At 49.2% G+C, this 21,345-nt stretch overlaps 2 protein-coding genes and 1 long non-coding RNA gene across 11 annotated transcripts in view; 1 reads left to right on the forward strand and 2 right to left on the reverse strand.

Moving 5' to 3' along the window:
- Positions 1 to 1,608: 1,608 nt before the first annotated feature.
- On the reverse strand, positions 1,609 to 5,376 carry LOC137601885 (uncharacterized). The gene is made up of 3 exons (XR_011037106.1): positions 4,449 to 5,376; positions 4,002 to 4,064; positions 1,609 to 3,068 (listed from the first exon to the last, which is right to left on the reverse strand). It is a non-coding gene; the product is annotated as an uncharacterized lncRNA (long non-coding RNA).
- Positions 5,377 to 5,827: 451 nt separating this feature from the next.
- On the forward strand, positions 5,828 to 13,351 carry dek (DEK proto-oncogene). Of its 7 annotated transcripts, none has more exons than XM_068324818.1 (12): positions 5,828 to 5,936; positions 9,770 to 9,900; positions 10,051 to 10,149; positions 10,976 to 11,085; positions 11,158 to 11,252; positions 11,334 to 11,457; positions 11,611 to 11,871; positions 12,208 to 12,360; positions 12,431 to 12,503; positions 12,675 to 12,814; positions 12,911 to 12,979; positions 13,148 to 13,350. In XM_068324818.1, exons 2-12 carry the CDS (start codon positions 9,801 to 9,803, stop codon positions 13,157 to 13,159), a joined length of 1,236 nt encoding a protein of 411 aa, XP_068180919.1. In that variant the 5' UTR covers positions 5,828 to 5,936; positions 9,770 to 9,800; the 3' UTR covers positions 13,160 to 13,350. The 7 variants fall into 7 exon arrangements, with proteins under 7 accessions (XP_068180919.1, XP_068180920.1, XP_068180922.1 ...); XM_068324819.1 differs by having other exon boundaries at positions 5,858 to 5,980; XM_068324821.1 differs by lacking the exon at positions 5,828 to 5,936 and adding an exon at positions 5,973 to 5,991.
- A 351-nt stretch (positions 13,352 to 13,702) lies between these two features.
- The window catches only part of LOC137602179 (atrial natriuretic peptide receptor 1-like), a 37,965-nt gene continuing 30,322 nt past the window's right edge, over positions 13,703 to 21,345 (reverse strand). For all 3 annotated transcript variants that reach the window (XM_068324816.1, XM_068324815.1, XM_068324814.1), the window contains exons 17-22: positions 16,229 to 16,369; positions 16,033 to 16,156; positions 15,899 to 15,967; positions 15,575 to 15,749; positions 14,835 to 14,933; positions 13,703 to 14,573 (exon numbers count right to left, since the gene is read on the reverse strand). In XM_068324816.1, coding sequence (XP_068180917.1) covers positions 14,428 to 14,573; positions 14,835 to 14,933; positions 15,575 to 15,749; positions 15,899 to 15,967; positions 16,033 to 16,156; positions 16,229 to 16,369 — 754 coding nt within the window. In that variant the 3' untranslated portion in view covers positions 13,703 to 14,427. The remainder of the gene's footprint in view (positions 14,574 to 14,834; positions 14,934 to 15,574; positions 15,750 to 15,898; positions 15,968 to 16,032; positions 16,157 to 16,228; positions 16,370 to 21,345) is intronic.

Raw genomic sequence — 21,345 nt, forward strand, 5'->3', positions numbered from 1 at the left:
AGCCAGAATCCTGAAGGGTCACAACTGCATCAGGGCACAACTGGATCAGAGCACAACTGGATAAGAGCACAACTGGATCAGGGGACAACTGGATCAGGGGACAACTGGATCAGGGCACAATTGGATCAGGGGACATAGGATCAAATTTTGGGGGAGTTTTTTTTTTAAAGCTTTACAAAATCTATTTTTCTACCAGAGGCCAAGGTCCGCGTCAGTATATATATATAAATGCTATACCAGCCTATCTCAGTCATGAGTGATCACAATAAAGACAGAGTCATACCGGCTCGGACGTCGCCCGGGTTAACAAGGTCCGCGGTCCTCAATACAAGAGCTGACCTGAGAAGGAAGATCGTGACCCAAATGGAAACCTGGACCCTCCGACACATACCGAAGCTAAGTTGTCGAGTACCTTCAGAAGATCTGCTAGAAGATGTGAATGCTGCGATAAGAACCATCCCCACAGGGAACATAACTGAGACCAACAAGCTGATCCACAGTACAGCAACAGTAATCCTCGAGATGCTGGGATATAAGATCAACACAGGGCATAACAAACAATACCCTCCATGGAAGAGACGGTTAGAGGCCAAGATAAAGGCGACACGGAGAGAAGTCAGCCAGCTAGCCGAGCTACAGAAGGGGAACATGGTGAATAAAGGGGTACCCAGGAAATACAGCAAGCTCTCCATACCTGAAGCACTCGAAACTGCCAAACAGAGACTATCGGCTCTGGCTACCCGACTGAAGCGATACACCAAGGAGATTGAGGCCAGGAGAATAAATAATACCTTCTCCACTCAACCAGCAAGTGGCAGGGAAATAGCTGCTAGCTAACAAACCAAACATTGGTGGACAAAGAGCAGAAGAGAGCAGTGGTGATAGATGTGGCGATTCCAGCTGACACCAACATTAGGAAGAAAGAACACAAAAAGATTGAGAAGTATCAAGGGTTGAAAGAACAGCTGGAACAGATGTGGAAGGTCAAGGTTAATGTGGTCCCCGTGGTAGTAGGAGCACTTGGGGCAGTGACCCCCAAACTGGAAGATTGGCTCCAGCAGATTCCTGGAACAACATCTGAAGCCTCAGTCCAGAAGAGCGCAGTCCTAGGAACAGCTAAGATACTGACAGAACCCTCAGACTCCCAGGGGTCTGGTAGAGGACCCCAGCTTGAGGATGACACACAGATACCACCCCACAAGGGTGAGAGGGACATTTTGAAAAAAAAAAAATTTCATGTCAACTATTTATACTATTATAGCAACTGACACTTTCTCTTATTCACTCATGTTTATACTTCCACGGCATTGGGTCTGCTGTATGCAAAAACGTGAGGGCATCAGTGATACCCAACGGAAACCCATCAAACCCACAGACCCATTCAGGACACAAAAGACCAGAGGAGACAAACATGCTGACAATGGTGGATGAGAGAGTGGGGGACACACACACTACTGCAGCACTTGACTACAACAGCTTGGAAATGGAGCGCTCTGTATGGTGGATCAACTACGGTAGCAGCGTAGCAGACAAAGCTAGTAACATTTCATTATTAATTTATTTAGTTGTTGTTTTTCAGACATGTTAATTTAACAGACGTCACACCTTCATCACATTTACAACATTAACAACATCTGAAAAAAAAGGGCTGACGGGTAGAAGACATTAGATTTGTGAAATTCCCCCAGAATCAACAAACATCTCTCATTACAACATGTTGTCAACCAACTATGACATTATAATATTTTCGGCCATTTCATACATTGAATTTTGACAGACGTTCATACTCTTATCCACTTCCAGATATTAGCCTCGTCCCAGATATAACCTAAAGCAGAACCATGTTTACATTCTTCCTGGAACAACAAGGTTTGTTCTTCATCAGAATATCAATCAATCAACTTTTATTTATATAGTGCTTAATCACATCTGAAGACATTTCAAAGCGCTTGACAGATAGAAAGCCAACAATGTCCTCCAGAGCAGCATAAGCGACGGTGGCGGGGAAAAACTCCCTAATTGAGGAAGAAACTCCGGGCAGGACCCAAGCTCTGGAGGGGGGGTCATCCGCCTTGACCTGTTGGTTGATCATAATGATCATATTAACCCTCAGCAGACAGACAGTGTTTATCCAAGAATTAAAATTTGTTACAGTTATACATTCCATTATATTATCAACAGATATCAACAAGCTATTTAAAGTCTCAAACTTAATGTTAACCCCCCCAAGCAGAAATCCATGATTCTGTTTCATTAATCCATGTTTCTGACATTGATGATGTTGAATCATTTTTCAATTCTTCTATGGAATCCTTAATTTGTAAAAAAAATTGGTGTAGAGCTCCCACTATTGAAGTGACTCTGTTGTACTGATTTTTGCTGTAGTAACAACTCTTTTCTGTCTTTATTTCTCGTATTTCACCAACTCCTCTGCTCTCCTGATCAACGTTGTTTTCATCTGCTCCGGTGAAAGCCCCTTTGTTCTGATGAAGATCCTGCAGGTGTTTGTCCAGGTGTTTGTCCAGGTGTTTGTCCAGGTGTTTGTCCAGGTGTTGGTCCAGGTGTTGGTCCAGGTGTTGTCCATCAGCCCATTCTTCTTTAATTGTCGAGCTATCAGCATTCTTTTAGTGAGATCCTCATTAATTTGACATTTTTTCCTTTTCGTTTGAAGCCTTGTTTCAGAAGAACAATCTTGTGTTTACGATTGTTGAATTTTATCACACTGCAGGTGGTCTGCTACCTCCAGATGGTGATGGGTAACATGTCTCAATCTGGTCCGGATCTATGACTATCTCCAGATCACTACAGAAATCACCTGTTGGTCCACAGTCTCGGTGTCAGCGCTGTGTTCAGTTCTCTCTCCTTTGGCCACAGCATGAGTGTAATAACGCGACTTGCTTTTGATGCCAGTGATGATCACATCATTCATATGAACACTTTGTTCCAAATCATCCATTCTTAGTTGCCCCTGTTTCAAGACAACAGCCTGCCCGCCTTTTTTTCCATATCTTTCCGTCTTTTCTTCCAACTTTTCTTTAAAGTCTTCTGTGAGGTCACTCCTAACTTTTCTGTAGAAGATAAATTACGGTCTACATTATCCTTTCTGCTTTTCCTTTACTCCCGTCATTTTAATATTGCAGAGAGTCAGTGAAAGTTTGAGTTACAGAGGGAATGACAACAGGAGACAGAAGTTGAGAGCCGGAAGTATAATCGAACATGCATCATACATGTTCGATTATAAATAGAACATGTGGATACATGTTCTATTTAACTCTTAACTGGAACCTGGTCCAACTTCTTAGATGAGCCTGGGTGGAGATAGAAACAAAGAGACAGAGAACCGGAGGGAAAGCGAGTGCCGTCTGTCTTTAGGATTTACTCTCAACGACCCCACAAACCAGCGTGTTTGATTTGTGTGGAGAAGCTAACAGTGGTTAGGGAACTAGCTCACACATATCCCCAAACGACACACCCATCAGTTCAAAACAAGAAAACAGTCTATTTTACTCGTCTGTGTGAAGAAACGCCAGGAAGTTGAATCAGAGACCCCAAAAGTTCCACACTGTGGCAGTCCTGAACCAAGCTGTCTGTGAAGCAGTCGTTACGGCGACGCTCCACCTGAACAGGTCAATAAAATACCAGAGTCCCTGTCAGATAACATGATTACCAGATGTATTGATAACGTATTGATAGCGTATGAATGACACATTGATGACCTATTGATGACATATTGATGACACATTGATGACATATTGATGATGTATTGATTGATGACGTATTGATGACATGTCCACAGATATTGAAGGTGTTGTTTTAGACAAGATACGGATCACTGAGAAATTTGCAGTTTAACTTGATGAGTTCTCAGATATTAGTGGAGGCTCAACTCTTGGCTAATGCGTATTTAAACTGCCCCCCCTCACCGCTTTGGCTCAGACAGCTGTCGAGGAACATGTGGAACCCTCAACAACTTCTAATTATTACTCAAACGTACACCCTACCTCTCCACCTAGCGTCGTCTTGACGGGGAAGAACGCGACTTTAAGGACCCTCCACCGTCTGACCTGGAAACAGAAAACAGAATTCAGTGTTTGGCAAACCAGCTTTGACCTCTAACCTCACTGGGATTATTGATTGATTTAACAGGTACCTTGCACAACAAATGTGTGACACAGACCAAATTCACCCTAAGCAGACAGGATGGTATGCTAGCTAGCTAGCTCATGACCCAGAGGGGTGAACAACAAGATTGCTAACTTTAGCGATGCTATCAGTGAACTTTCACACCTGTGTGTCTCAGGTGTGTTACAGCTGGATTTCATTTTTACATTTTTGACCAATGACAAATCATCAAAAGTCAGCGAGATGTGATGAGGATCCACGTCAGTGGATTCAGGATGTGTTTATTTCACCTCCACCGTTCCAACCACAAACCTGACAAAACTTACTTCTCCTGCCCCGGTCCCATTTTTGCTCCTCTCTTCCTGTGAGGTTTGACGACTCGTCTGGATGGTGGGGGTCATGGGTTCCACCAGTGGCTGCAGCAGTGCTGGATGGGGCCCCCTGGGTCAGGGCCTCTGGGTGGGGCCCCCTGGGTCGGAGCCTCTGGGTCGTGGCCTCTGGGTCGGAGCCTCTGGGTCGTGGCCTCTGGGTCGGGGCCTCAGGGTCGGGGCCCCTGGGTCAGGCCTCTGGGTGGGGCCCTCTGGGTCAGGAGCTCTAGGTCTGGCCTTGGTCCTCGAACCATTCTGGGTTCTCTTCCCTTTTAAGGTTTCATACAGAGATGAATGTTCCATTTTAATGTTCTAATGTTCCATTCTAATGTTCTATTCCAAAGTTCTATTCCTATGTTTGAATGTTTTATTCTAATGTTGTAATGTTCCATTCCAATGTTCTATTCCAAAGTTCTATTGTTCTATTCCAATGTTCTAATGTTCTATTCCAAAGTTCTAATGTTCTATTCCATGATGAAATTGTAGCTGACAGCTGCACTTGTTGAGTGTCTCTCTCTCTCTCTCTCTTTCTCGGTCTCGTTCTATTGTCTTGTATTTATTTTTCTTATATTTTCTGTATAGTGTATGTCTTTGTGTTTATTTTAGCCTTCCTCCCCACCCCCACACCTCTAAGAGCCACTGCTCTTAGCTCAGGCAGCATTTGTAAATAAGAACCTGTTCTTAATTGCTTGCCTGGTTAAATAAAGGTTAAATAAATATTCCAAAGTTCCATTCCCCTGTTCTATTCCAATGTTCTAATGTTCTATTCCAATGTTCTAATGTTCTATTCCAATGTTCGAATGTTTTATTCTAATGTTCTAATGTTCCATTCTAATGTTCTATTCTAATGTTCTAATGTTCCATTCTAATGTTCTATTCCAATGTTCTATTGTTCCATTCTAATGTTCTATTCCAATGTTCTAATGTTCTATTCCAAAGTTCTAATATCTATTCAAATGTTCCATTCTAATGTTATATTCTAATGTTCTATTCCAAAGTTCTAATGTTCTATTCAAATGTTCTAATGTTCTATTCTAAAGTTCTATAATTTTCCATTCTAATGTTGTAATGTTCCATTCTAATGTTCTAATGTTCCATTCTAATGTTCCATTCTAATGTTCTAATGTTCCATTCTGCAGCAGGGACCAACTGATGGAGCAAAAAATCACTGCGGTATTTTTTAAAACAGGAACCTCGGTTGGAGAAGCGTCCGTTTCCGGTTCAGCGGACGTTAAATCCGTTTGAGCGCTTCCGTTATGTCACAGACCCGCCAGCAGGGGGCAGCCCACACCCAGGGTCGCTGTTGTCACTATGGACACGAAGAAGAAACGTCACAGCACTTGGTCCAATCAGAGGAGAGGATGCCACGGTAGTCCCGCCCCACGCAGAAACCGCCATCACGAAATCCAAAACAAGACACTGACCGCCGACCCGCTCCGTAGCTCGGTAAGGCTCCGGTGAGGGTCCGGTAAGGCTCCGGTGAGGGTCCGGTAAGGCTCCGGTGGGGTTCCAGTACAGTAGGGCTCCGGTGGGGTTCCAGTACAGTAGGGCTCCGGTGGGGTTCCGGTACAGTAGGGCTCCGGTGGGGTTCCGGTACAGTAGGGCTCCGGTGGGGTTCCGGTAAGGCTGCAGCCCCCACCGGACTGACGGTGTGGTCACGCGGGGGCGGACTTGTCTCGCGATCCGCGGCTCTGGATGCTAGCTAGCATGTTCGTGTCGTTAGCGCTACGGTGCTACGGCAGCTAGCGTTAGCAGCAGCGGCTAGCCGCCCCCTGCTGGCGGCGGTAGCTGCTCGGTTTGCCGTCGGTAGGACGGAGCTCACCGCCGCTGACGAGTCGTCCGTCCGCGGACACGCGCAGGGCCCCGGTAGGAGCGGGTGTCCGTGGCCGGACGGGACAAAGGCTAACCGGAGGCGCCGCCGCTAGCGGCTGTCAGCGCGCGCCAGCCCGTGAACGCACGAGACAGCATCACCGGTGTTGCACCAGGAGCTGGTGTGACCCCCCCCCCCCCCGGGACGTGTTTTAGGAAACGGGGTTGTTGTCCTGCATTCGGAGGGCAAAATCTTCTGCTCAGTTTACCTACAAAAATCACTGAAGTCAAGGATCTTGTTTCGGTCCTACTTCATGTGAGACTCAACCATTGAAAACTTGCATTCACTCAGTGAAGACAGTCAGTCGTCGTCATATCCCCACCGCTACATCCGCCGCAGCGGGTCACGGGGAGCTGGAGCCTATCCCAGTGGCATAGGGCGTGAGGCGGGGGACACTCCGGGCACGACGCCAGTGCACCTCGGAGCCACACACAAAGACATACAACCACTCACACACACTCCTACGGGCAATTTGGGACCGGCCAATCAACCTGAAGTGCATGCTTTTGGAGGTGGGAGGAAGCCGGAACCCGGAGAGAACCCACGTAGACACGGGGAGAGCATGAGAACTCCGCACAGAGCGGGACTCGAACCGGGGTCCGCCGTGTTGTGAGGCGGCAGCGCTAACCACTGCGCCACCGTGTGAAGATACAGTCATGTGTTTACTGTTAGTTTTACTGAGACTAGAAGACATTTGAACTTTGACCAACACCATTGGTATGTCATAGTTTGGTTTATTTATTTTAATTCAATAACATGATTTTTCATTTGAATTTAAAAAGGCATGAAAAACATCAAGCGAGGTGAAAACACATTTACATCATCGCTGGTTATTCCTGCTGGTCAGAGGGAACAAAAGTCTAAGACTACAAACAAGTATTGATAATATCTTTCATTGACCTTCTGATCGGTCTGTCTCCACCCCCCCCCCTTAGCATTCACCATTTGTTGTTCAATTAGAATTTTAACACAAACGGCATAACACTGGATTCTTAATTTCTTTCGATTCATCATCCTCGCCTTGTTGTACACCAATTTTCGGATTTAACTTGTGAATTGTTTTTCATTGGATGAGAGGATGTCATGAGAGGAGTGCATATTTAATGATCGGGAACGTTCGGGCCACTTCTGCAAATTCCGTCGGCATGCCGTCGGAAATAGCGGCGCTAGTGAGAGAAAAAGTTTGTTATCGCTCGGGGATTTTCGCGAGTCCAAAAAAGTTGTACATTTTAGCCTTTTTTTCCAAAAAATAAGAACGCCACTGTGGCTACACAGGTTAAAAACCTTGTAGCCATTCACCATGTTGCCATAGGCGACATAGCGCAAGCCCAGCATCACCAACACGAGAGACAGACAGGTGTGCCCGAACCACAGACAGGTGGAGGAGTCAAGGGGTATCCCCACGTTAACAGGACCCGTTAACTAGAAGGTGTGGCCTGCTGACGTCAGTGATTTAGCTAAACGATAATAAACTGGGTTAGGGTTCAGGGTCAGGTACTGATCTGGTCTTCATGATGGGTCCAGAAGCTGAAGACTACAGAACAGGATCACTGTGGAGGTGAACATGTCTGTACTTCTGTCGGGTGAATACGTCTGTACTTCTGTCGGGTGAATAGGTCTGTACTTCTGTCGGGTGAATACGTCTGTACTTCTGTCGGGTGAATACGTCTGTACTTCTGTCGGGTGAATAGGTCTGTACTTCTGTCGGGTGAATACGTCTGTACTTCTGTCGGGTGAATACTTCTGTACTTCTGTCGGGTGAATAGGTCTGTACTTCTGTCGGGTGAATAGGTCTGTACTTCTGTCGGGTGAATACGTCTGTACTTCTGTCAGGTGAATACTTCTGTCGGGTGAATACGTCTGTACTTCTGTCGGGTGAATACGTCTGTACTTCTGTCGGGTGAATACGTCTGTACTTCTGTCAGGTGAATACTTCTGTCGGGTGAATACGTCTGTACTTCTGTCGGGTGAATACGTCTGTACTTCTGTCGGGTGAATACGTCTGTACTTCTGTCAGGTGAATACTTCTGTCGGGTGAATAGGTCTGTACTTCTGTCGGGTGAATAGGTCTGTACTTCTGTCGGGTGAATACGTCTGTACTTCTGTCGGGTGAATACGTCTGTACTTCTGTCGGGTGAATAGGTCTGTACTTCTGTCGGGTGAATACGTCTGTACTTCTGTCGGGTGAATACGTCTGTACTTCTGTCGGGTGAATAGGTCTGTACTTCTGTCGGGTGAATACGTCTGTACTTCTGTCGGGTGAATACTTCTGTACTTCTGTCGGGTGAATAGGTCTGTACTTCTGTCGGGTGAATAGGTCTGTACTTCTGTCGGGTGAATACGTCTGTACTTCTGTCAGGTGAATACTTCTGTCGGGTGAATACGTCTGTACTTCTGTCGGGTGAATACGTCTGTACTTCTGTCAGGTGAATACTTCTGTCGGGTGAATACGTCTGTACTTCTGTCGGGTGAATACGTCTGTACTTCTGTCGGGTGAATACGTCTGTACTTCTGTCAGGTGAATACTTCTGTCGGGTGAATAGGTCTGTACTTCTGTCGGGTGAATAGGTCTGTACTTCTGTCGGGTGAATACGTCTGTACTTCTGTCGGGTGAATACGTCTGTACTTCTGTCGGGTGAATAGGTCTGTACTTCTGTCGGGTGAATACGTCTGTACTTCTGTCGGGTGAATAGGTCTGTACTTGTCGGGTGAATACGTCTGTACTTCTGTCAGGTGAATACGTCTGTACTTCTGTCGGGTGAATACGTCTGTACTTCTGTCGGGTGAATACGTCTGTACTTCTGTCAGGTGAATACGTCTGTACTTCTGTCGGGTGAATACTTCTGTACTTCTGTCGGGTGAATAGGTCTGTACTTCTGTCGGGTGAATACGTCTGTACTTCTGTCGGGTGAATACGTCTGTACTTCTGTCAGGTGAATACTTCTGTCGGGTGAATACGTCTGTACTTCTGTCGGGTGAATACGTCTGTACTTCTGTCGGGTGAATACGTCTGTACTTCTGTCAGGTGAATACTTCTGTCGGGTGAATACGTCTGTACTTCTGTCGGGTGAATACGTCTGTACTTCTGTCGGGTGAATACGTCTGTACTTCTGTCGGGTGAATACGTCTGTACTTCTGTCGGGTGAATACGTCTGTACTTCTGTCGGGTGAATACGTCTGTACTTCTGTCGGGTGAATACTTCTGTCGGGTGAATACGTCTGTACTTCTGTCGGGTGAATACGTCTGTACTTCTGTCGGGTGAATACGTCTGTACTTCTGTCGGGTGAATACGTCTGTACTTCTGTCGGGTGAATACGTCTGTACTTCTGTCGGGTGAATACGTCTGTACTTCTGTCGGGTGAATACGTCTGTACCTCTGTCAGGTAAATACGTCTGTACCTCTGTCAGGTAAATACGTCTGTGCTTCTGTCGGGAGGCGATGGACAGCTCGGTGCTGTCAGACGAGGAGCTGGAGGACCAGCAGGAGGCGCCACAGGAGGACAGGTCCAGTCTGAGCATCAGCCGCTCCAAAATATCAGGTAAGGAGCTGGGTCACCCCCTCTGCTGGTTCTGCGGGGTTCTACTGGGTTCTGGGTTCCGGATTCCAGGGGGTTCTGGGTTACGGGGTGTTCCGAGGGGTACTGGGTTCTGAGGTGTTCTCCTTCAGGGTTCTGATCAGATGTTTTCAGCCACAGGGGGGGTCGTTGAGGGCAAGAGGACAAAGAAGACGGTGGAGAGACTCGATTTCCAGGCGCCCAAGCAGAAGGAGAAGCTGAAGACTGGAGACGGTAAACTGAACCATAGACGCGTGTTGATGCGTGTTGAAGCGTGCTGATGTGTATTGATGTTGAGGAGTGCTGACGTGTGTTGAAGCATGTTGAGGTGTGTTGAAGCCTGTTGAAGCCTGTTGATTCGTGTTGTAGCATGCTGACGCGTCTTGAAGCGCACTGACGCGGTTTGAAGCCTGTTAATGCGTTTGAAGCGTGTTGAAGTATGCTGAGGCATGTTGAAGCGTGTTGATTCGTGTTGAAGCATGATGAAGCGTGTTAAGGCGTGTTAAAGGGTGTTGAGGTGTGCTGAACCGTGTTGAAGCGTGCTGATACGGGTTGATGCATGTTGAAGCATGATGAAGCGTGTTGATGCGTTTTTGAAGCGCACTGACGCAGTTTGAAGCCTGCTGATGCGTTTGAAGCATGTTGAAACATGCTGACGCGTGTTGAAGCGCACTGACACGGTTTGAAGCCTGTTAATGCATTTGAAGCGTGTTGAGGTATGCTGAGGCATGTTGAAGCGTGTTGATTTGTGTTGAAGCATGATGAAGCGTGTTAAGGCGTGTTAAAGGGTGTTGATGTGTGTTGAAGCGTGCTGATACAGGTTGAAGCATGTTGATACATGATGAGGCGTGTTGAAGCATGTTGAGGCGTGCTGGCGCATGATGAAGTGTGTTGAGTGTTGAAGCGTGTTGATGCATGTTGAAGCATAATGAAGCGTGTTGATGCGTGTTTGAAGCTACTGATGCGGGTTGAAGCATGAGGCGTGCTGACGTGTGTTGAAGCGTGCTGAGGTGTATTGAAGCGTGTTAGGGCAGTGGTCTCACGCTGTTTTCTGTCCCAGGCAGCGGAGAGAAGCTGGGCGACGTTCCACGCATCGGCTACCAGATCACCAGGACGAAGCCGGCGGACCTCAAACCGCTGCACGCCATCCTGTTCGACCGGCCGGGGAAGGTGGGCGGAGCCTCAGAGCCACGTGTGGTTGTCAAGGAAACACCTGTAGCCTGCTGTCTGTGCTCCTCGTAGATGGCGTCCATCAAGAAGACGCTGCGTCTTTTCAATGGCTTCCCTTTCGACGCCGGCAGCGAGCCCTACGCCAGGAAGCGAGACAAGCTGCTCCGGTAGGTGATGGGGCGTGGCCTCGTGGGCGCGGCCTCATGGGCGTGGCCCGGCTGCGACCCAGCCTCTTTGTGTTGATGCAGGACCTTCACCAATAACAAGCTGAAGCTGGTCTGCGGCGTTCTGGACCTGGAGAAGAAGGGGACGCACGCCGACCTGGTGGACCGCATCATGACATTCCTCATCGCCCCCAGGAACAGTGGCAAGGTGAGGCCACATCAGCCCCTCCCTCTTTCCTCCAGAGACTCCGCCTCTATGCACAGCCCATCATGTTGCCTAGCAACCTGCTTCATGGATGTCGTTCACACAGCGAGGGCCACTGGTTCACGCCCTGACCCCCCCTGCTTGTGTCCGTTTCAGCGTCTCCCCGTCAAGAAGAAGAGGAAGTCCAAGAAGAAGCTCTCTGCCGACGACCCCCCCAGGACCAAGAAGAGCAAACCCAGAGCCAGAAGCTCCTCCTCCAGGACGGGCAGCAAGTCCAAGGCCATCGTCATGGACTCCAGCAGCGACGAGGACGACCGCGAGGCGGGGGCCTGGGCGGGGGCCGAGGGGTCAGAGGGGAAAGCGTCAGAGAGGGAAGACGAGGCGTCGGACGCGTCGCAGCAGTCTGAGGAGGAACAGGTGAGGTCATCACAGTGACATCACAGTGACATCATCGCATTGAGATCAACCTGACAGTCCATTCCTTTAAACAGTTATCTGATGATTGGCTGATCGAGCTCTTAGCTAATCAATAATCTGTCCTGCTGGTCAGACCAGTTTCCGTTCAACTTCAACCAGGAGTTAACGGATCCGTCTGATTGGCTGTTAGACCGAGTCTCAGTGTAAACACATTTCCTCTAAAGGTTATTGATCTGATACGGACACAGTTATATCCTAAGTTCCTGTTGTATTGATCAGCTGATCGATCGGCTCTAGTGGTGACCTCATTGCTGGTTCCTCCAAACTTTCTGTCAGTCTCCTAAATCCAAGTCTGGAAAAGCGAAGTCTACTCCCCAGAAGTTGGCGCCAGCGAAGAGGCAGAGGACACCAACGAAGAAGAACGGTCCTCCCAGAAAGAGGTCCAGGAAGGCCGTTTCAGACGAGTCGGAGGCGGACAGCGACGACCAGGTGAGACCACATGATTGGCTGAATGCTCAGGAGATAATTCCTATTAACTCTGTTGTTCTGGACCCCCAAGCCCAACCCCCCCCCCAGACCCACCGCCAGGACCAAAAAGGCCGACAGCAGCAGCAACAGCAGAGCCAACCCTGGTGAGGTTCTGGAACCAATCGATTGAAACGATTGATAAAAACAATTGACAGAACCGATTGGCTTCGGTACGAAGCCTATCAGGATTGCATGTTTGATGAGCTACGTTAGCTTAGTGTTAGCTGCTAGCTGTAGGCAGGGACATGACCCCTGCTGGCCCCTCCCCTCTGCAGTGGAGGACTCGGACTCAGACGAGTTGCTCATCAACGTGGTGAAGAAGCCTCCGAGCGACGAGCAGCTGAGGGCGACGCTCAGGAGGCTCCTGGAGGACGCCGATCTGGAGGAGGTCACCATGAAGCAGATCTGCCAGCAGGTGTGTGAACAGGAAGCGTGCGAACGGAGCCGGTCTCCAGGGCGCTAACGTTATCCCAGTGAGGCTAAAGGTCAAACGTGTGTTTGTGTCCTCCAGGTGTTCGACACGTACCCCGAACACGACCTGACAGGAAGGAAGGATTACATCAAACACACCGTCAAAGCTGTGAGCACACACACACACACACACACACGATTAATCGACTGGTCAGCTGATAAACCATCAGTCCCGTGTTGGGCGTCAGGAACCAGCCTCCAGTCCTCCAGCGCCCCCTGGAGTCTGGTGGACTGGACTCAGCGTTTCAGCCCATCAGACTGGTTTGTTTCCTCACAGCTCATCACATGAAGACCTGAGTGGAGGAGCCCCTGGAGGAGCCAAGGAGCTTCCTGTTCCAGGCCCGTCTGCTCTCGTGTTCTGGGTCCGGTCCGGTTCCTCCTGTGGTTATGAACAGATGCAGCTACTTTTCATTAATGTCAAACATTTAAATTGTTCTTTGCTTATTAAAGTTTACCTTTTCCAACAAAATGTCCTGTTTGAGCGTGAGCTCCTGAAGGTCACAGGAACCTTCCACAGATAGAACGCTGGAGATGGTCGGGCTTCACAACCTCAGTCAAACCACCAGGAGCTGCTTCCTGATCAACCTTCTGAAGCATCTGCGTCGTTTCAGAAACTCCTGGACCTTCATCTTCGGTCAGAACCCTGCAGGCGGTGGAACCGGGCCCCTGGGGTTTTGTGCCCTGTGGTTCGTCTTCCAGGCGGTTCCTCGCTGTGAGAACCTCTGAAAGGTTTGTCACAATTCAGTTCTGAGGAGATGCTGAAGCAGGGAGAACCTTCAACTCAGGAGAACCTCCAACTCAGAGCGCTCAGAGAGAAAGAACGAACAGCAGCGACAACACAGCAGCCTTTATTTACAGGTTAGACCACGCCCCCCCTGGGCCAGAATCACCTGTCCTCACTGTTCTAGACCACGCCCACCTGTCAGGAACCCAGACGCCTCGGTGCGGCACTGCATCAGGTGGGCAGGAATGTTCAGAAGCAAAACACATTTCACACAGAAAATATCAAGCTGTGATTGGTCCAAGCATCAAGAGGCGTGTCCTCAGCGCCTCAGGCAGGAAGTGATTTGTTCTTGCTCTGACGTTCACACCAGATCAGGATGAGTAGCAGCGAGCTAATCTCGCTGGTTTCCCACAGTTCATCAGAACAGCTGCAGCGCTCCCGGCAGGGGCGGGGCCAGAGTGTGAACACATGACCTTCACTCTGCTGAAGCCAGGGTGCTAAAGAACCCGGTGACGAGTCAGCAGTTCTACACAGTAACTTTCAGGTTGTACAGACTGGGCCACAGGGGGCCGGTCACTCCTGGTCCTAGACCCGCCTCCGGAACAACGTCACAGGTCACCAATAAAACAACCAGAACGGTCCATCAACAGCCCCGCCCCCTTAAAGCCCCACCCCTATCCAGCTCCACCCCTTTAAAGCCCAACCCCTGTATAGCCCCGCCCCCTACAGCCCCGCCTCCACCTCCTCCTGGCTCCAGGTGGTCCCCCGAGTTCTGAAGGTTCTTCAGGAAGTGACGAGTCGTCTTCCCTCAGCCCCTCCTGTCAGCCGCTCGTTCATTGGCTGTCGCTCTCTCCCAGCAGCCAATAGGTGGTCATCTTTCCTTTGCCCTTCACGTCGATCTCTCCTCGCAGCTCCAGCTGGAAGCAGCTGAACTCCAGCAGGACGTCCCGCGCCGCCGCCGACACGTGGATCCTCAGCGCTGTCACACAGATCACATGACGTCACATGACCATCAATCTGATACCACTGATACTAATATATCCATATCAGGCCCGCCTCTCATTGGCTGTCATGTGACCTGATGCCTACCAAACACCAGGGGGCAGGAGCACGCTGGACTCTGCAGAACCAGTAGGGTTCTACGTCTGCTGCCCCCAGTGGTGTGGAGGTCACCTGATGACTAACAGGTCACACGCTTGGAGCCCCGCCCAACAGTCCCAACAGTGTGGTGACCTCTGACCTTCTCCGCTGGACTCCATCCGTGATGAGGTGTTGACGGTGTCCCCGAACAGGCAAAAGCGGGGCATCTTCAGCCCCACCACTCCGGCGCACACGGGTCCTACGACACAAGAAAGGGCGTGAACCGGCTGGGGGGACCCCGGTGTCTGAGGGGCCCTGAACGCAGCAAAGCTGTGTGTGTCACCCCTCCTCACCGCTGTGGATCCAGACCCCCCCCCCCACCAACCCCCTCACTGCTGTGGATCCAGACCCCCCCGCCACCAACCCCCCCACCGCTGTGGATCCAGACCCCCCCCCTCACCAACCCCTTCACCGCTGTGGATCCAGACCCCCCCCCCCACCAACCCCCTCACCGCTGTGGATCCAGACCCCCCCCCCACCAACCCCCTCACCGCTGTGGATCCAGACCCCCCCCCCACCAACCCCCTCACCGCTGTGGATCCAGACCCCCCCCCTCACCAACCCCTTCACCGCTGTGGATCCAGACCCCCCCCCTCACCAACCCCCTCACCGCTGTGGATCCAGACCCCCCCCCTCACCAACCCCCTCACCGCTGTGGATCCAGACCCCCCCCCTCACCAACCCCTTCACCGCTGTGGATCCAGACCCCCCCCCCCTCACCAACCCCCTCACCGCTGTGGATCCAGACCCCCCCCCACCAACCCCCTCACCGCTGTGGATCCAGACCCCCCCCCCTTCACCAACCCCCTCACCGCTGTGGATCCAGACCCCCCCCCTCACCGCTGTGGATCCCAATCCTCAGCTTCAGCTGCTCCCCCGGCCGGTGGCGGATCCTGAAGGTGTGGACGGCGTCCAGCAGGGCGAGCGCCATGCGGGCCACCTCCCTGCCGTGCAGCTTCCCGTTCCGGACCGGCAGGCCCGACACCACCATGTAGGCGTCGCCGATGGTCTCCACCTGGGGGCACCGCAGCACAACAGGAAGAGCCGCTGACACCCAGAGCTGCTTCAACAGCCGGTCAGCAGGGCGACTAGATGTGACCCGGGTCACGTGACCCAAATCACATCAACCTGGGTCACGTGTCCCGGATACCAACCAGAACCAACCTTGTAGACGTCGAAGTTGTCGATGATGGCGTCGAAGCAGGTGTAGAGGTCGTTGAGCAGCGTCACCACCTGCACACAGACAGAAGGTCAGCCCCCCCCACGGCCCAGGGGAAGGGGCGTGGCCGGCGGCTCACCTCCAGGGGCGTGCTCTGGGCAGAGATGGCGGTGAAGCCCACGATGTCGCTGAAGTAGATGGTGACGCAGTCGAAGGCCTCGGCCCGGACCGTCTCCCCCCGCTTCAGCTGCTCCGCCACCGAGCTGAGGGCGAGACGGGCAGTGAGACGGGGGGCTGGGCCCGCAGGGGCGGGGCTCGCAGGTAGCGGGACTCACTGGGGGAGGATCTGGTACAACAGCGACTCCGCCTTCCTCTTCTCCTCATGGTACGCCTGAGTCCGCTCCTCCACCAGCTCCTCCAGGTTGGTGGCATAGAACTCCATCCTGGAGAGGAGATTGTCCAGCAGGCTGGAGGAGCTACACACACACACACACACACACACACACACACACACACACACACACACACACACACACACACAGTGTTCTGGTGTGTGTGTGTTCTCACGTCTGTGACACACACATTCTGACAGACACATGGTGGTCAGACGGCGTTGGTCTCTGAGACACCAGTGTTCTGATCTCATGTGTGTTTCTGGTCACAAGATTCACCTGTGTGATTCACCTGTGTGATTCACCTGTGTGATTCACCTGTGTGATTCACCTGTGTGATTCACCTGTGTGAGTCACCTGTGTGAGTCACCTGTGTGAGTCACCTGTGTGATTCACCTGTGTGATTCACCTGTGTGATTCACCTGTGTGAGTCACCTGTGTGAGTCACCTGTGTGATTCACCTGTGTGATTCATCTGTGTGAGTCACCTGTGTGATTCACCTGTGTGAGTCACCTGTGTGAGTCACCTGTGTGAGTCACCTGTGTGAGTCACCTGTGTGATTCACCTGTGTGATTCATCTGTGTGATTCACCTGTGTGATTCACCTGTGTGATTCACCTGTGTGATTCACCTGTGTGAGTCACCTGTGTGATTCACCTGTGTGAGTCACCTGTGTGATTCACCTGTGTGATTCATCTGTGTGAGTCACCTGTGTGATTCACCTGTGTGAGTCACCTGTGTGATTCACCTGTGTGAGTCACCTGTGTGAGTCACCTGTGTGAGTCACCTGTGTGAGTCACCTGTGTGAGTGTCTGATTAAAATCCACCAATCAGCAACAGGTGTGCTGGTTCTAAGCTGCAGTGACAGAGGAGTTAGTTCGACCCCCCAGAGAACAAGAAGAGTCCTGTTGGGTTTGTCTGTGTTAAAACGCTTTGGAACGTCTGCTGGTGGGATTAAGAGATATTACTACAGATTACTACAGATTACTACAGATGTTACTACAGATGTCACTACAGATATTACAACAGATGTTACTACAGACATTACTACAGATGTTACTGCAGATATTACTGCATATATTTCTGAAGATACGTTCCAAACTAAAACCCTTTGAATTGTCCGGATATTGTCCAGATATTACTACAGATATTATAACAGATATTACTACTGATATTACTGCAGATATTACTACAGATATTGCTGCGGATATTCCTTTCTTTCCTTTTGGCTTTTCCCTTCAGGGGTCTCCACAGCGAATCAATTGCCTCCATCTAATCCTGTCTTCTCATCCTCTTCTCTCACACCAACTACCTTCATGTCCTCTTTCACTACATCCATAAACCTCCTCTTTGGTCTTCCTCTAGGCCTCCTGCCTGGCAGTTCAGAACTCAGCAATAATATGACTACACACTAATACTATGACTACACACTAATACTATGACTACAAACTAATACTATGACTACAAACTAATACTATGACTACAAACTAATAGTATGAGTACAAACTAATACTATGACACAAACTAATACCATGACGCTAAATAATACTATGACACAAACTAATACTATGACACAAACTAATACCATGACTACAAACTAATACTATGAGTACAAACTAATACTATGACTACAAACTAATAGTATGAGTACAAACTAATACTATGACACAAATTAATACTATGAAGAACTAATACTATGACGCAAACTAATACTATGACTACAAGCTAAAACTATGAAACAAACTAATACTATGACTGCAAACTAATACTATGAAACAAACTAATAATATGACAACAAACTAATTCTATGACTAGAAATACTATGACTTCAAACTAATGCTATGACTACAGTACAAACTAATACTATGACGCAAACTATGACACAAACTAATACTATTACTACAAACTAATACTATGACGCAAACTAATACTATGACACAAACTAATTCTATTACTACAAACTAAGACTATGACGCAAACTAATACTATGACACAAACTAATACTATTACTACAAACTAATACTATGACACAAACTAATACTATGACACAAAATAATACTATTACTACAAACTAATACTATGACGCAAACTAATACTATGACACAAACTAATTCTATTACTACAAACTAAGACTATGACGCAAACTAATACTATGACACAAAATAATACTGTTACTACAAACTAATACTATGACACAAACTCATATAATGACAACAAACGCAGACACCGTTCCGGTGGTTAAATGTGGATGAACTGATTGTTAAATCTTCCGTTCCGGTCGGTAAATGCCGGTTTGTGTATCTATTCTGTGTAGCTTCAGCTCGGCTCTCAGACACCAGTCCAGCAGGCGGCGCTGTTGGTTTCTCTCTGCTTCCTTCCTGACGCTAATTTTTCTTAAAGCTCCAAAAACTTCCTCTTCAGCAGCTGTTAGTTGATCTAGAACCAAATTCCCCAAAGAGTCAAGTGAAGACATTTTGTTCACTGAACTAAATCCCACAAAAACAGACAGAATCCGCTTTCACTGCTCCAGGGACCAACAAGCTTCTTCTTCTTCTTTTCCTTTCGGCTTTTCCCTTCAGGGGTCGCCACAGCGAATCAATTTCCTCCATCTAGCCCTGTCCTTTGAATCCTCTTCTCTCACACCAACTACCTTCATGTCCTCTTTCACTACATCCATAAACCTCCTCTTTGGTCTTCCTCTAGGCCTCCTGCCTGGCAGTTCAGAACTCAGCATCCTTCTACCAATATATTCACTATCTCTCCTCTGGACATGTCCAAACCATCTCAGTCTGGCCTCTCTGACTTTATCTCCAGAACCTCTAACATGTGCTGTCCCTCTGATGTACTCATTCCTGATCCTATCCATCCTGGTCACTCCCAGAGAGAACCTCAGCATCTTCATCTCTGCTACCTCCAGCTCTGTCTCCTGTCTTTTCCTCAGTGACACTGTCTCTAGACCAAACAACATCGCTGGTCTAACCACAGTTTTGTACACCTTTCCTTTCATTTTAGCTGAAACTCTTCTATCACACATCACACCTGACACTTTCCTCCACCCGTTCCATCCTGCCTGGACACGCTTCTTCACCTCTTTTCCACACTCTCCATTGCTCTGGACTGTTGACCCTAAGTACTTCAGATCCTCCACCTTCTTGATCTCTTCTCCCTGTAACCTCACTCTTCCACTTGGGTCCCTCTCATTCACACACATGTACTCTGTCTTACTGCGGCTAACCTTCATTCCTCTCCTTTCCAGGACAAACCTCCACCTCTCTAGCTTCTCCTCCACCTGTTCCCTGCTCTCACTGCAGATCACAATGTCATCTGCAAACATCATAGTCCATGGAGATTCCTGTCTAACCTCGTCTGTCAGCCTGTCCATCACCATAGCAACAAGAAGGGGCTCAGAGCTGATCCCTGATGCAGTCCCCCCTCCACCTTGAACTCCTCTGTCACACCTACACACACCTCACCACTGTCTTACAGTCCTCATACATGTCCTGCACCGCTCTAACATACTTCTCTGCCACTCCAGACTTCCTCATACAATACCACAGTTCCTCTCTGGACACCCTGTCATCAGCTTTCTCCAGATCTACAAAAACACAATGCAGCTCCCTCTGGCCTTCTCTGTACTTCTCTATCAACATCCTCAAAGCAAATACTGCATCTGTAGTACTCTGTTTTGGCATGAAACCATACTGCTGCTCACAAATGTTCACTTCTGCCCTTAGTCTAGCTTCCACTACTCTCTCCCATAACTTCATTGTATGGCTCATCAGCTTTATTCCTCTGTAGTTGCCACAACTCTGCACATCTCCCTTGTTCTTAAAAATGGGCACCAGCACACTTGTCCTCCATTCCTCAGGCATCTTCTCACTATCTAAGATCCTGTTGAACAACCCAGTCAGAAACTCTACTGCCACCTCTCCTAGACCCTTCCATACCTCTACAGGTATATCATCAGGACCGACTGCCTTTCCACTGTTCATCCTCTTCAGTGCCCTCCTCACTTCATCATGACTAATCTTCTGGTCTTCTGCTACTTCCTGGTCCACAACAGTCACCTCTTCTAGTCTTTGTTCTCTCTCATTTTCCACGTTCATCAACTCTTCAAAGTACTCTTTCAATCTTCCCATCACACTACTGGCACCTGTCAATAGACTTCCATCCCTATCCTTAATCACCCTAACCTGCTGCACGTCCTTCCTACAGATATTATTACAGATATTACTACAAATGTTACTACAGATATTACTACAGATATTACTGCAGATATTACTACAGATATTACTGGCAGATATTACTACAGATGTTACTACAAATATTACGACAGATATTACAACAGATGTTACTACAGATGACTACCGATTCTGTTCATAACTTTTATGGACAGAATTTCTAGGCGCAGCCAAGGCGTTGAGGGTGTCCGGTTTGGTGGCCTCAGTATTGCGTCTCTGCTTTTTGCAGATGATGTGGTGCTGTTGGCTTCATCAAGCCGTGATCTCCAACTCTCACTGGAGCGGTTCGCAGCCGAGTGTGAAGCGGTTGGGATGAGAATCAGCACCTCCAAATCTGAGACCATGGTCCTCAGTCGGAAAAGGGTGGAGTGCCCTCTCCAGGTTGGGGATGAGAACCTGCCCCAAGTGGAGGAGTTCAAGTATCTCGGGGTCTCGTTCACGAGTGAGGGTACGATGGAACGGGAGATCGACAGGCGGATCGGTGCAGCGTCTGCAGTGATGTGGACTCTGTATCGGTCCGTCGTGGTGAAGAAGGAGCTGAGCCGAAAGGCAAAGCTCTCGATTTACCGGTTGATCTACGTTCCTGCCCTCACCTATGGTCACGAGCTGTGGGTCTTGACCGAAAGAACGAGATCCCGGATACAAGCGGCCGAAATGAGTTTCCTCCGAAGGGTGTCCGGGCTCCCCCTTAGAGATAGGGTGAGGAGTTCGGTCATCCGGGAGGGACTCAGAGTCGAGCCGCTGCTCCTCCACATGGAGAGGAGCCAGATGAGGTGGCTCAGGCATCTGGTCAGGATGCCTCCTGGACGCCCCCCTGGTG

Source organism: Antennarius striatus, chromosome 9 (assembly GCF_040054535.1).
Source record: "Antennarius striatus isolate MH-2024 chromosome 9, ASM4005453v1, whole genome shotgun sequence".
Classification (NCBI taxonomy): domain Eukaryota; kingdom Metazoa; phylum Chordata; class Actinopteri; order Lophiiformes; family Antennariidae; genus Antennarius; species Antennarius striatus.

Excerpts from the sequence above, each read along its gene's own strand:
- dek (XM_068324818.1), top strand. The coding sequence starts at position 9,801 with ATGGACAGCTCGGTGCTGTCAGACGAGGAGCTGGAGGACCAGCAGGAG. Across the intron at positions 11,253-11,333 it reads AAGCGAGACAAGCTGCTCCG|GACCTTCACCAATAACAAGC; the intron begins GTAGGTGATGGG and ends GTGTTGATGCAG. Across the intron at positions 11,872-12,207 it reads AGCAGTCTGAGGAGGAACAG|TCTCCTAAATCCAAGTCTGG; the intron begins GTGAGGTCATCA and ends ACTTTCTGTCAG.